Source organism: Tetrao urogallus (assembly GCF_951394365.1).
Source record: "Tetrao urogallus genome assembly, chromosome: 6".
NCBI lineage: Eukaryota > Metazoa > Chordata > Aves > Galliformes > Phasianidae > Tetrao > Tetrao urogallus.
The window spans coordinates 50773381-50787974 of NC_136819.1; the positions used below are offsets into that span (position 1 = coordinate 50773381).

Consider the following 14594-nt stretch of genomic DNA (forward strand, 5'->3'; position numbering starts at 1 on the left):
TTATACAATCTCACTTTGTTCTGCAAATGCAAAGCTCTCAGACCAACACTTACTGATACATATTCTTTTTACAGTGTGTTTCACAGTCTGAAGAGACCTTACCCATTCTATTTTTAACATTAAATCTTTATTTGAAAGATAATCTGATAAAATTTGTTCATTTAAATAATCTTGTGATTTTAAGCTCCCCATTATTTAAATAATTGCTGATCATGCACATAGTTTCAAAGAACAGTAAAAACACTGCATGACAAAATGCCAATTCATACAATTATCCAAAGTAAATTCCAGACAGATTGCATATCACTTTTTTTCCACAACTATTGATTCAAACACAAAAGCAAACATGTATCTAGAAGTTCTCTATGCACGCCACACTTTCAGCTTTATCTAGATATTAAATAAAAATCAACCATTTCATCATTAAAACAATACATACAGTAACACAAATATACCTCAATGAAGAACACTTGATAATGTTTGAGCTGTCTTCAACGTTCCATTGGTTTGCATTGATTTTAGTCTAACATTCAGCAGTCCAGTAACAATGAATAAGCCTAATGCATTACGTAAGTGTAAGCTGATTAAATCCTTGATCCTGCAGCCACCGCTTTTTTCCCCCTCCCCCTCCAATTTCAAACTTAGCATAATTGAAAAATCTGAGTTTTGTAACTTTCAAATCCTAAATTGTACCACTTTTGGCATAAAACCCACAACTTGTATTAACGTAATCCCTTCAGGTCCTTCTTGTCTTTTAGTAATTTCAGGAACTTGCTAAAAGTCTATTTTAAAGTGATTGGTTCCCCAGTAAATTTTACTTTTATGGCCAAATGTTGTGCTTTTTTAGTATATACTGAATGGCACACAGGTAGCAGCATTTATCACATTGCCAGTACCTAAAAAATAAACAGGCGTTTATCACGCTACCAGTACCTATAACATAAACAGCAAATCAAATTAGACAAAGTGATGCTCTCATAACACTCAGTATTGCCAGAAGTCAGATTAGAAGGCGTACTGCTCATGGCAGTCCTAATTTCCAGAATGTATTGTATCTCAGTTGAAGTAAATGGGCTATGGGGAATGAGGAGGTCACGAAAGAGTTATGTTCCCCTAGGACACTGTACTCCCATGATCTCACTACACTGGCAGTATGACAATGGAAATAGAATAAACAGATCCATGCAGGAGAGGGGGAAAAAAAATTCCTTCCACTGGGCCCTAATGCCATAGAAAACCAGCTGCTAAGAGCTGAAACCTGACTAAACAGCTGAATGGACAAAAAATATCTCACAACTTTCCAGCGTATTTAGCTGTATGTGTGAATTTCAGATGCCAATTATCAGGGAGTATACAAACACAGAATCACTTAACTTGCACAACAGTTTTCTGAATTTTAGGGTTTGGGTTTGTTTTTAAGACATCTCAACTTGAAAAACCCAATGTTTTGTTTTTAAACAAAGAGAAAGAGCCCTATGTATATTTTGAAATCAACAGCGTTCCATAATGATAAAAAAGTAGTAATTTGTGAGCTCAACTCCTCTTGAAATTTAAAAATGTTACAGAACAGTCAGCTGTAACTATAGTGCCTCAGAAAAAGGAGCAGCACAGCTCTAAGTGAGCAAGGACAGATTACATCGTGTTGAGTTTTTACTAGAATTGAAGGTGAGAAGGGACAGAACAAAGTAAAGGGAATTCCATCCAACTACGGGGCATAAGATTTTTAAGACATGGTAATTTTGAAAGAGATACACTACATGTCTCTTGTAAAAGAGACGATGGTCAAGCCAGGTTTCACTGAAAGCTATAAAAATGATGTATCGCGCATAGTGTAGGCTACTTAAAATTAGCAACTTAGTAATACTTTATCTAAACAACAACAAAAACCCAGAACCTAGCGCTTGAACTAGTGTAAGGAAGTTGCATTGCAGGTTTCTACCTCCTGTAGGCATCTGAAAACATCCCAATCCATGAACACTTTTTCACATTTTAACATAAGCGGCTGAGTCACAAACTCAATATTAGTGATTAAAGAAAGCAGGGAGTGAGGTGCAAGGTACCTAGACAGGCAATAGTGGTACACAAGTGTAATAGAGCTGACTGTTTCCTCAAACAAATAAGACAGAGAAAGGCAGGTGATAAAAAGCAGCAGTTCATAAGACTCTAAAGACTTCTCATGTTACAGAAGTGAATTCCTTTTTAGACAGAAGTTTGACAGCTATTCATGAAATCAAAATAGAAAAAGATCTATACATTTTCCACTAGTTCCCACCATAACAGATCTTGCAAACCAATACTTTTTAAAACATTCAATATGTGAGTGAAACTGAACGAAAACCTTTATGATTTGTTACATACCCCATTCTCTGTACGCTTCTCCACAGGTATACTTATTCCATTTCTTTGGTTCTGGGTTTGTCGTCCACCTAAAAGTGAAGCATCACACATACTGCAAAGCTGAGTTTTCAACACAAACGGCTTTCATTCTCGAATCCATACTTCTAAAAATTTGTACATACAGCTTTTACCTATCCTGTTAGGTTATTCTTTGCACGTAGTATCTGAAAAGATAAAACATTTACCTCACGGACTTCCTCTGTTAACAGTACAGAGAAGTAGGCCGACTTGTGTTTTGGCAATGATAATATGAAAGAGAATGTATTGAGCATGACTACTGTAGTTTCACTCTTCTATGTTCACAAAAAGAAGTAGCTCCAACTAAATGTACTATATATGACTATGTCAGAGGAAGCTTCTCCAATGCCTTAAAAACAACTTTATTCTGCAAATTGATCGAAAAGTCTATGATCAATTAAAATGTTTTATTTGCACTGTTCAGAAGGGACATTTTCCTTGTATGTGACAATGTGGCTTCTGATATAACGTTGTTTAAAGCCAAATTATCCAGATGATAACTGAATGTTTTACAAAAATATCTAACAAATATATGCATACATCTCTTATTGAATTATATTGTTATATATTATATATTATATTATTGGACTTGCTACTTCTGGCATTCTAAGCAAACAGTAGCCACATGGATATCAAAAGAAAACTCAGATCAAAGCAATAAGGTCTCAGACAAACTTGAAATTCAACTGTCAGTAGTCAGGTTAGTTTAGTGAGTAAGGATAATCTGAGCATGCAAATACACATTTCATTTTGAGATTTTATTCCTATCCTCAAGCCGGTTTGAGAGCAATAAATAATATAACATACAGCCTCGAAATTCTTATATCAGCTGGATCAGAAAAATGAGATTTTTTTCTTTTGATTCCAGTCTTTAAATAAAGCCCCTCATCTAACATGGTTTTGTACAAAGACTTTTTGTACAACAGACTAGAAATATTTCAAGATATCAATTATTACTACCTATATATATATATATATATGTATATATATATATATATATATACATGAAGTACAGAGAAAGTAAAGCTTGTGAGACCTCTCTCAATGATGTCTGTAAAACAGATTTTAGTTTCTGAGGGATGCCAAGTAGTTCACTGAATCTTTTCTCTGGGGGCAACTGAAAGGAAGAATCTTTCCATCTTCTCATAAAGCAAACGTGTATTAAGCCTCTCGTGCACCAAATTTTTACATAACTACTAAGCATAACAGAAACCATTCTTACTACAAAAGAATTGCTCAACAGATTGGTAGCAATTATTCTAGAGAAGGGAATTTGAGAACATGAATAAACATGACACTGAGGAATGTTCAAAATGACTTTGATACAAGGAAGTTGCGTTGCATATATCTACTGAAATTTACTGAAAGAACTGATAATTGAACTCACTTCAGAAGACATTTTAAATGTTTAGGTGACAGCACTGCAAGATAAGTGTACTTACCCTGTTCATTACTTTCAGCTGGTGACTCCTCGTGCCGAAGAAAAAATTTCACCTCTTCCCTCCGGGGACCCCATTTCTGTAGGTGGTCATACATCATGTGATCAAAGGGAATGGGACGTTCTAAAAACGAAATTAAAAAACCTATCACAACTATTTTAAATTAGACAAAGCTTTATAGAACTCTCATTAAGAATGTCATTTTTCTAGTAGTTAAATCCATTCAGTGTGCTTACTGATATGCAAAGTCCAAGAAACAAGAGTACACCAAGAGAATACAGTTGCACTGAGTTAAAAACTAGCCTTCTTACTGTAACACAGGTCACTGTTTACAGCTGTACACAACCAGTTTGCAAAACCATACCAAATACCAGTGTTTACAAACTCTAGTTTAATCATGTCAGGAATTCCTCATCAAAAGCTTTTTTCACAGAGCTGATCTTTGCACCTTTGCTCTCCTTCAGCAGATGGATATTTTTCTCTATTACTAAGATAATTAATTCAGTCAGAATCTAAGGGTTTCCACTCAGACTAAAAACCACATCAGTATATTGACATTTTGCCTCATAAGAACCTGAGCAGGTGCCTCCACTCCATTATTCAAGGCTGGACATTAGCTTCTTGTATATATGGAATTTCAGGCAAATATTTGAACAAATAAACATTAAGATTTGTACAGCACTAAGTTTCTTTGTTTTCCACAGAAGAAATGCAAAGTATTTTCATATTATAGCTACTTCTTCCAAATTGATCAAATCTATCATTACTAAGTGGTTATTTAGCATTTCAGAATGAATATATATTTCAAAAGCAAACAGTTTATTGTGTTTAAATATACTTGCATTTATTTTTATGTTTTTATTAAGGGTAAGAAAAACCTCCCTTTTAAAGCTTCCTAATATTAAGCAAAATATTAGGAGATCTCTTCCAATCAGAATACAGTGACAGCAGAAAAGATTTAATTCATTTTCTTACGTACAGCTCTAAGCAGTCAAATCAACATTTGCTACAGAAAACCAGACTTGGATGGAAACCAGAAGATGGTTTGCATTCTTCGTCATTAAATGCAAAACCTCCTCTGCCTCTAAAACTCAAACCACAGCATTTCCTACCAGTCAAAACACTGCTAACAATCTATCTGTTCCATATTTAACCTGTTTGATACAAGATGACAAATTGATTAAAAAATATGTTATCTTCTAGAAAGCTTGGGAGGAAGGAAGGAAGGAAGAAAAAAAAGACAATCCATGTACCTTTTAATAATGAAATTTACCTATATTTATATGTGTTATGAACTATGTAAATATATATACATCTTTGTATATTACAACTAAGTTCCGAGGAGTATCAAGACAACACATTTGGATCACTTGAATTACAATATATTTGTTACAGTAACTGTATTGTCAAAATCTGTCATGTCAAATAGCTTGATCTCATCAATGTCTTCATATTCCTTTATATCCACCTCTCAATATACGAATCAGCACATCCTAAGGAGCACCTCCCGAATGAAAAAAAAATAAAATAAAAAAGGTTCTCTGTATGCTTTTTTCTCTTTATTTTCAAAGTCTTTTGAGAATAACCAAGGATACAGATAAAAGGATACTGATCACAGCAAGCACTGAAGCATGGGAAGTTATCTCAGTTGAATGATCACTTGCCCATATGGACCTGTATCCTCTTTTCAATTCCAGCAAGCAGTATATGCTTGAGGATGCAGCATAACAAACAGGAAAGTCTGAGGTTGGAAGGGACCGGTTAGGATCAAGTCCATGCGTTTGTCCAAACAGTCCATGAACTCCAGCAGCTCAGGGCCATAAAAAAAGCCTTGGGCAGGCTTTTCCATGCCCGCCATCCTCTGGGGCAGATCCTTTCCCTAACCCCCACCTCCACAACCCCCCTCCCTGACTCTCCCCTCACACAGCTCCACACTGTTCCCTCAGGTCCTGTCACTGCCACAGAGAGCAGAGCTCGGCCCCTTCACTCCCTGTGAGGAGCCGCAGATGCCATGAGGCCGCGCCTCAGCCCCCTCTGCTCTGGGCTGAGCAAACCCAGGGCTCACAGCCAATTCTCTTATGTCTTGCCCTCTAGAACCTTCACAAACTTTACAGCACTCTATTAGACATCCTCTAATAGTTTTGTACTCTTCTTACACTGTGCTCTGGATTCAGGGATCTGAACCTGACTCCCTTTCCTATTGTCTCAGGGCAACGGAGCCCAGCTCCCACCCCTTCGGAACAGAGGTCATCTACCACTTAGGACTCAGCTACTGTTCACAAGGGACCTGGCTATATTTCAGCCTTCAAAGGTCTCCTGAAACGCAACTACCACCAAGATCGGCACCTGTGGCAGCTCCACTCAGACCCTGAAATATAGATTACATCCATTATGAGAACAAAAGTTCAGCAGCAAATACACTTTTAGCGGGGAAGGGTCATTTAAACCACATGCTAACTAAGGTAAGGCTTAGTCCTTACCATCTTGCAAAAAAAACCTTAAAAAACAATACAGACCAAAAATAAACAAAAAGTAACACACAAGATTAAAAAACACCGATGCTTTTCTTTTCCTTTTCTTGACCCTTACTCAAGTGGATTCCAAGAAACACTGTCAATACAGTCTGTGCACACAGGGATAAGGCCAGTGGCTTACTACAACTAGTTCTTGAAAAAGAATTTTAGAAACGCGATTTTCAGGTTTTTCAACTCCTAGAGGGAGGTAAGATTTCAAGTGCTCTGAAGCAGATCCACTAACATTGGAACAAGAAACTGAAGATCACAATGGGCAAAATACCTAAGGAGTTCAGTTCAGAGGACACAGAAGGTCTGAAGCATTACCATTTTTTTCCAAGTAAAATGATTGTTAGCTAAACCTAGTAAGAACTGAAGCTTGATAACAGGTACCAAGAAACTAAATGTCTGAACAGGGTTGGGCTAATTCTGGAGTGGTGAGGAGTGGCTGCAGCATCACTGCTGGTTAAGCTGGTATCCCATTACAAGGCCCCGATCCTAGGAACTATTCAAAATAAAAGGTCCTATTGACATAATGCATCTTTAAGAATCAATAGTAATTTTCACACATGACTCCGCAGAGAAAAGGGAAATACATTTTCTACTACTTTTTCAGTACTTCCACCAAAACAACTTGGAATGAATATGCAGCCATTAGAGAAAGCAGCACTGAGAGCATCATTACTGAAGCAAAGAAAATGATGTAGTGATAATTCTGGGCAACTTAGGTAGACAAAAGATACTTGGAAAAGAAACAGGAAGAGGAAAGGGTTGTTAATGTTTGACACAAAACATGATTTAATCTGTAAAACTGCAGGAAGAAACATGATCTTATATTTGCTGCGTCAGGTTAGCACAATGGAACATTTCTAGGAATACTTGTTAATCAACAATGAAAAAGCACTGCAGTTAAATGTTTCCCAGTTATCATGGCTTTAAGTATATTCGTCAGTAACTTAAAAATACAAGAAGAAAAAAAGAAGGTAAAATAGCAGAATGAGTATAGAGTAGCAATAAATAGTAATAGTATACCTTAATAATAAATATTTCTTGATAGGAAAAGATAAGTGAGAAATGATCATCTACACATATATGCATCACGGCAAAACCTGTCTTAAAATGGGAGTTAGGCAAAAATTCTGAAATACTAACTTGAGTATTGAACTTTCTACCTAGCCAGGAGTTCACTGCAAGAACACAAAGCGTCTTTACCATCTCAGGTTTGCAGTTGTTTACTACAAAGCTACTTCTATTTCTTATACAGTCAGTAGCCTCTTACAACTAAGTTCAGGAAGACTAACATTACCAATTGCTGAAGGGCATTCCAGATGTAAATGAAGCAGATAATTGAGCAATGGGTGGATTTAAAAGGTTGAAACCCATTCTCTTTTGAAACGTACTACAGGTTTCAGGCATGATACCTGTCTTGTGACATCCATACCCATCACAATTTGCAATTGCTGGGGAATGAGGAAGAACATTCTGCATTTTTTTTCCCCGTCATAGCATGAGGAATCCAAGAGAGGAAGCTTCAACCTGAAAAAGCACAGGGTGCTATTTAAATTCACTGATACATCAGGCATAAACGCTGTTGCGTTCTTCAACAATTAATCATTTCAAGAAATTGGAAAAGAGGGGGAACAGAGAACAAAATACCGAAACCAAATACATTTTGACCAAACCCTTGTGCCACGCAACTCTGAGGAGAATCAGCTTCTTAACTGTAATACAGACAGTATCAATTTTACAACTCTTGGGAAGATCCTCAACTGTTTCTTTATCAAGCAAAAGAAAACAGAAAAAAGCCTAACATTCAAATAAGGAAACGTAGCAACAACTAAGCTATTGCAACCCTTTTCTAAACTAGCAATCTCAAATCATCGTTGATGCCAAATTTGCAAGGATTTCAATAACATCTTACTGGAAGACAAATAATTCCTCTCTTTCCTCCCTCTCTAAAACTAAGTAAAATGAAGTATTTCTGAGTTATTTATTTGGACACGCATATTGAAAAGATTAAGACTGATTATTTTGTTAGATTGACACATTTTAGAAAACAAGCTTCTGGGCACAATATTATTTTTAATACCAAAATTAAGGTATTAAAAGTAATTGAGGTTCTACAACCTCAATTGCTTAGAATTCAAGTAGATGTGAGTTATTTAAATAAAATTAAAACCTAAGAGATGATCTGTAGAACACAAGAGGTAATCACATTTGCAAAAGGACAGTTGTGACAGATCTGCCTTACAAAAGGGACAGAGATGTGATCTGTCACCTGAACAATGTGGGGTTATTTATAACGTATCAAAAGTCAGTGTTTTTATCCAAACCCCAACCTTGAGAATTAAATTTTGTTTCTAATATCACTTTTCAAAATGACTTCTGAAATAACATTTGCAAATCTCTCGAGGATAAGGGCTGAGGTGCCTGAGACAGCGTAATTATTATGGAGACAAAAAATACTCATCTACTGGCAGAGCAGTTTCATTGCAAATTATTTCACACTTCCCACTATGAACCATGGTTTGGGTTGCTCGCTGTTGTAACTGTTTTGACTCATGTTTTCTGCAGCAGATCTCTGCTCCAGGCAAAGTTATTTTTAAAAACTGCAATGGTAAAAGTTTAATTTAGCTCCAAGGAGCAGCTGACAGAAAATTATCATTCCTGTGCTCTCTTAAAAAGAGATTTCAATTTGTTTCACTGATAAACTTACATACCCTTAAACTTTGAGGTAAGAAGTTGAGGCCACCAGCTCACAGATTTTATAATATCCTACAACTAAGAAACAGAAACAAAACGCATATCGCAAGATTCCTGTCAGACAGACTTCAGAAACAGTGTGCAGAAAATCATTTTAATGATGGTATAGGTCTGCCTGAGAGTTCCAGAAAGGTTTGGAGGTTTTTCAGTTTGTTTTCTTATTTCTGCCCCAATTCTTTTCCTTTTCTAGTCATTTTGTTCCACATTTTCAGTGAAATATAATCCATACGCTAATCATCTTGAGTAAGACAGATCTGTGATTGCTGAGCCACAAGCACAGTTTGAAGTTTGATATTCCCATTCAACAGGTAGAAGTGTTGGGAAGCATTCTGCTTCTAAGCTTGTTTCAGAGAACTGGGGATGCTACAATGCTCTATCAAGCAGGTAATAACTGGCCAAAAGCAGTTACCTCCATATTCTATTCACTATATAGTTGACAGAGATCTAGATGTTAACAGGATCCAAGACACATAATTCACAGGCTAGACACCAAAATCTAGTTTTATTTCTTCCACCTTTCCCTGGATATACTTTATTTCTCACTTTATACAAACTTCTAACATCAGTTAGCTGACATTTTGGGAAACAGTGTGGTATTCCCACAAATGAAGTATTTTCTCAATTCTAGAAGGCATTAGAGAAAGTTTGTGCTTTCATTTGCTGGGGTTACAAGGCATAGAAGTCCTAAGATGTGGATCACAGGCTAGAGTTTCTTTTGCTGCTAGCTGAGAACATTCTTCAGATTTTTAAGTATATCCTCAAAGCACTGTAAAAGCAGAAGGACAAATGATACCATGTATGTTACACTTTCACAGGCCAGCAATTGCAAAATATTAGGGTTAGGTAAGTGTAGTTTTTTTTTAAAAAAGCGTGCAGATCCATTTCATAAATTTATATGATGCACTTGGCATTTATAGACCCCCTCATAACCTAAACTTCTAAACTGGAAAATTTTTAACAACACCATAAACTTTATCCTTAAAGAGTTTTCTATATTAAGTCATTTTGTATTCCTAGAACTGCAGACATGCTCAGCCTCTCCCCTGCTTACTCTGGCCTACACTCTTCAAATTCCCATCCAATTAGGAAAATTTTTGAGCCCCCTTTTCTCCTTATAAAGCCATAGAACAGTTAGGAAATGAAAAGATACCCCAGTAGGAAACTATTCTAGATTGCTAATGCTTAAAAGCTCCACAGGCATCTGAATAATGCAATAAACTTGTCTGCTTTACAAAATGAATAAACAGCCCCTGAAGAAATACAACCCTTCTATAAAAAAATATGAAAAATCCTATCTCAAGTTATGACCCTAACAGTCTTCATAGAAAACCTGATGACAAATATTAATTTAAATAGGAGTGACCTTAGTAACTGCAGGATGAGAACGTATTATCTTCACTCATCCACTGATCCTACCCATATGTTGGTATACTATAACCTGGAAGCTTGCACTACACTTAACTGCTCAAACTCCTCTAGAAGCAGAGTCAATAATACACTTGAAGAGGATCATCCCCTTGTTCTGTAAAATAAAAATTGCAGCACAAAAAGATGACAGACTGCTGCTTTCTCCAAGAGAAACTGTGAAGTGTTTGATGGTACATATTCATGAGAAATTCAGAGATCTACATCTTATTCTGGTGCAATTCTATCTGCAGAACTTTTGTTATTTAAGATGCAGGAGGAAAAATCCACAGACTGTATGATTCGAATATTCTGTTACAAGCATTCTTAGATTTCAGGTGATGTTTGTGTGCAGTGAGGAAGCAGGACTGGGAATAATCTGCACCCACCTATTGTATGAGCAGACCACTAGCATTCCAAATTGTTAACTAAATTCTACTCCATCCCTAAGATGCTGTATGTCATTCTGAAATAAATGACACCTAGAAGTGAAAATACACCCATCTTTATTTATTCATTTTTATTTATACTGAGGCAGATACTGAATACTTTATATAACTTGAAAATCTTAAATACAGAAGACTAACATTTTAGACACACATTTTATCAATTTGTCACAGTTACTGTCACGCTAATTAGTTCATGCTAAGGGAGGAAATGAAGAAAAAACATCAAAAATAATTGCATTCATCTCCACAGACACTGAACACCATGCTTTACACAAAAGTTTGCTAGAAAAAAAAAAAAAGGTAAAGTACAATTAGGAATCACTGACATTCAAAACAGTGTTTTGGTTTTTTTGTTTTGTTTTGTTTGTTTAAATAATTGCCATATGAATTTAAATCAATTTCCACCATACATTTTGCTTACCATTTCCACGCCATACTTCAGCCAGGTGGCAACTTCCTTCTCCAGGCTCCTTGCAGAACTCCACTACATCGCGACAGGTTGTTTCTGGTGTAATTGGAACTTCCGTCAAAATCTGCTCGTTGTTACTCAGAAACACAGTCAATATCATCTGATAGAAAAAAAAAGAGCAGAATATTCAAAATCATGACTAGAATATGGGTAGAACAAAGCAAAATCAAACACAGGGACAGAAAGTCACATTTTGTGAAGAGCTGCAGCTGCTTAGTTACCTGCCAGAGCTAAAACCACTGAGAAATCAGAGGTTTTCCCAGTTTTCTTCAGCTCCCACCCCCAGCTTGCTGTGTTGATCAGATACGTGCAACCTTGTAGCAGAAGTACTAAGCTTGCTTTCTTCATTCAAATCTATAACAAAGGACAACTTTCCCTCTAGTAACTGCTGTCAGAAATTCCAATTGGAAAGTTGCCACCTTAAAAATATTCCAGATGACTTGACGTCAAAGAAAACAGAAAGAAGAAAAAGTAGAAAGAACTCTGGAAGGGAAAAGCCTAGTTCTAATAGATAATACTACCCTAAGTTGAAATAAATTTCTGTTCAAATTCCTTTCTCCTTAAATAAATGTGCACACAAACACATCCAGAGCTATTCCTATCTTTCTTCATCTCAGTAGACGTGTCCTGCTGCAACATCAAGCACTCAAAAAACTGCACTTATCAGCTTACCCCCTTGCTTCACATGTATTATGACATGATCGTTAATAATACATTCATTTGCTACATGACATTTTCCCAGGGCAGTGGGCACAGCCCTGAGCTGCTGGAGTTCAAGAATCATTTGGAATACACTCTCAGCCATAGGAACCGAGCTTTAAGTGGTCCTGTGTGGAGCCAGGATTTGGAATCAGTGATCCCTGTGTGTCCCTTCCCACTCAGAACATTCTGTGATTCTATGTTTCTACACATTTCCCCTGCTAAAGACCTCTGCCTCATGTAATGTTCTTAATGGATTTGGTTTGTAGGCCCTCGTGGCATAAACTGCAAAGGGTTGGAAATGTGTTTTCAACAGCTGAGGAGCTTGTAAGAAAATAAAAATCCAAGAAACAGAAGTCCTAATATAGGGATTCTGAAGAGATTCATTTTTTCCCTGAAAGAGAGTGGTCTGAATACCAGCTAAGGTTGTATTTGGAAGCAGCTATTTGTATGTCAGACTAAATCCTCAAAGAGATACCCAACCTTCAGCTCTTGCTCAAAATTTAAACAGATATATTTAAACATCACATCAACTCCTCTCCGTCACACCTCAATTTCCAATCAGTAAACAAGTCACAATACTGTTCTGTAAACTTACAGCAATGGAAGACAGATAAAGCAAGATTTCAAAGATGTGACTTTGATAATGGATGTCCCTTAAGGATATGAGCAAATTACTGACTTTGTCTTCAGAAACAGTACTCAGATTTTTCTAATAAATAAAATTTAGCATCATGTATTGAACTACAAAGATTAAACCTAATCATTTAGCAGCTCTTCATTAAACGAGCACTTCACTTCACTAGAGTTGTGTTTCAATTTGCACAGATCTTACATATTCATAAGATCTTTCATTTCTGAGATATATTACCTGTACCAAACTGGAGTTCTGCATTACTAACAGCTACACACTGAGCAAAAGCAGTCTATCCCAGCACTCTGACTATTTCAGAAACGCGACAAATTCCAAGGAATTTGGATGTTTCCACTTCTCAGTTTCCCCGTCAGACCTTCAGGCTATTTTAGCCCACATTTCTACACTCTCTCAGCCTGCCAAGCTTGTACTTATCCTCAAGTTTTCAAATTATCTCCATTTCCATGCAAAGAGCAGCCCTCTGGGGCTGTAAATATACTAGCACTCACCCTTGAGTTTCTTCAACAGTAATATTAAAGTGAGCTACAGTAGATAGGATACAACAGCAGATAATGAAGATGTCTGTAACCAACTGTTGTTTACAGCTCACAATGTTATTTTTCCTCATACACAAAGAGTAGGGGCAGCCAGAACTCAGTGGATGTGGAACCTTTTACAGAATATATATCTGATACGGAATTCAGTAGTGGAATTTTACCTAGTATTTAAGAGGAAAGAGTCCTATATGAACATAAAACTTACAAGGAACCTTAAGAGGTCATCTGATCCAGTCTCTTGCCTCAGGCAGGATCAGCTACACTGAAATTATCCTGCAGAGATGCTTGTTTAACCTGTTCTGAAGAACCTTTCATGATGGAAATTCTACAGCTTCCTTGAACATCCACCCCAGAAGTCCAAGACTGTGGTTGTAAGGAAAAACTCCATAAAGCCTGGTCAAAACTTTACGCTGCTTAACTTGAATCTTCTCCTAGCCTCTGACATTGTCATCCAAGATTGATTTTAGATGTCAGTACTAGTACTCTGCTTTCTCCAAGGCACGATATCACTCAATATCATCTGCAAGACAACCAGGAAAGGTGGCTTGCTAACAAAGAGGCAAGGTTCTGTAGCCAGCTGCTCTCATGCTGCTCCCAAGCAAAGTTGTTAAAGTAAGGATTTATTTATTTTTAACAGGTTGTCGGAGTAACACCATGGGAACTGAAACACTGTGCTGTGAAACAGATGGCCTGAAACAAAAGGAAGACTCAAAATATTGAGAATTATTAACATCTCACAACATTAATTAGACTTTCAAGTCAGAGTCATAGCTCTCCCTAGTTGTGGTGGAGATGGAATAATAAAAGGTAATTCGTAAGGAAAAAATAGAAAAGAGTGCTGATGGAACCTTGAAATTTGCTGCTGAAGAATATGAGCAAGGCATACTTGTGAAATACACAGTACACCCACTGACGTAAACTCATTTTATGAAAAAAATGTTCTTACCCAAGGATCAGAATGCAGAGAACTGGTAATTCCTTTGATTTCTCATTTTAAATAGATTCCAAATGGCAACAATTGTGAAAACCCATGTTCTTAAAAATGAGTTCATAATCATATCAGCAATCCAGTTCAACCATCAAAAATCTTAATGTGTGGACATAGCAGGATGCAACAGGATCTACCCACGACTTGTGACTATGTCACTGCAGTGCTTCTGTGCTGTATTTTGTTTCTACAGAATATATACTGAGCTTCAAAATCTTGCACTTGCCTTCTCAGTATACAGATGCCACCTGTCTGCTACTCTCC

The 14594-nt window shown here is 36.7% G+C and overlaps 1 protein-coding gene across 1 annotated transcript in view; it reads right to left on the reverse strand.

Annotated features, from left to right (window-relative positions):
- Positions 1–14594, reverse strand: part of PPP1R13B (protein phosphatase 1 regulatory subunit 13B) — a gene marked incomplete at both ends in the record, with an annotated part of 50011 nt that overhangs the window by 28589 nt on the left and 6828 nt on the right. Inside the window, 3 exons of the mRNA XM_079536980.1 lie at positions 2359–2426; positions 3858–3977; positions 11405–11552. Of these exons, the coding sequence (XP_079393106.1) occupies positions 2359–2426; positions 3858–3977; positions 11405–11552 (336 nt within the window). The remainder of the gene's footprint in view (positions 1–2358; positions 2427–3857; positions 3978–11404; positions 11553–14594) is intronic.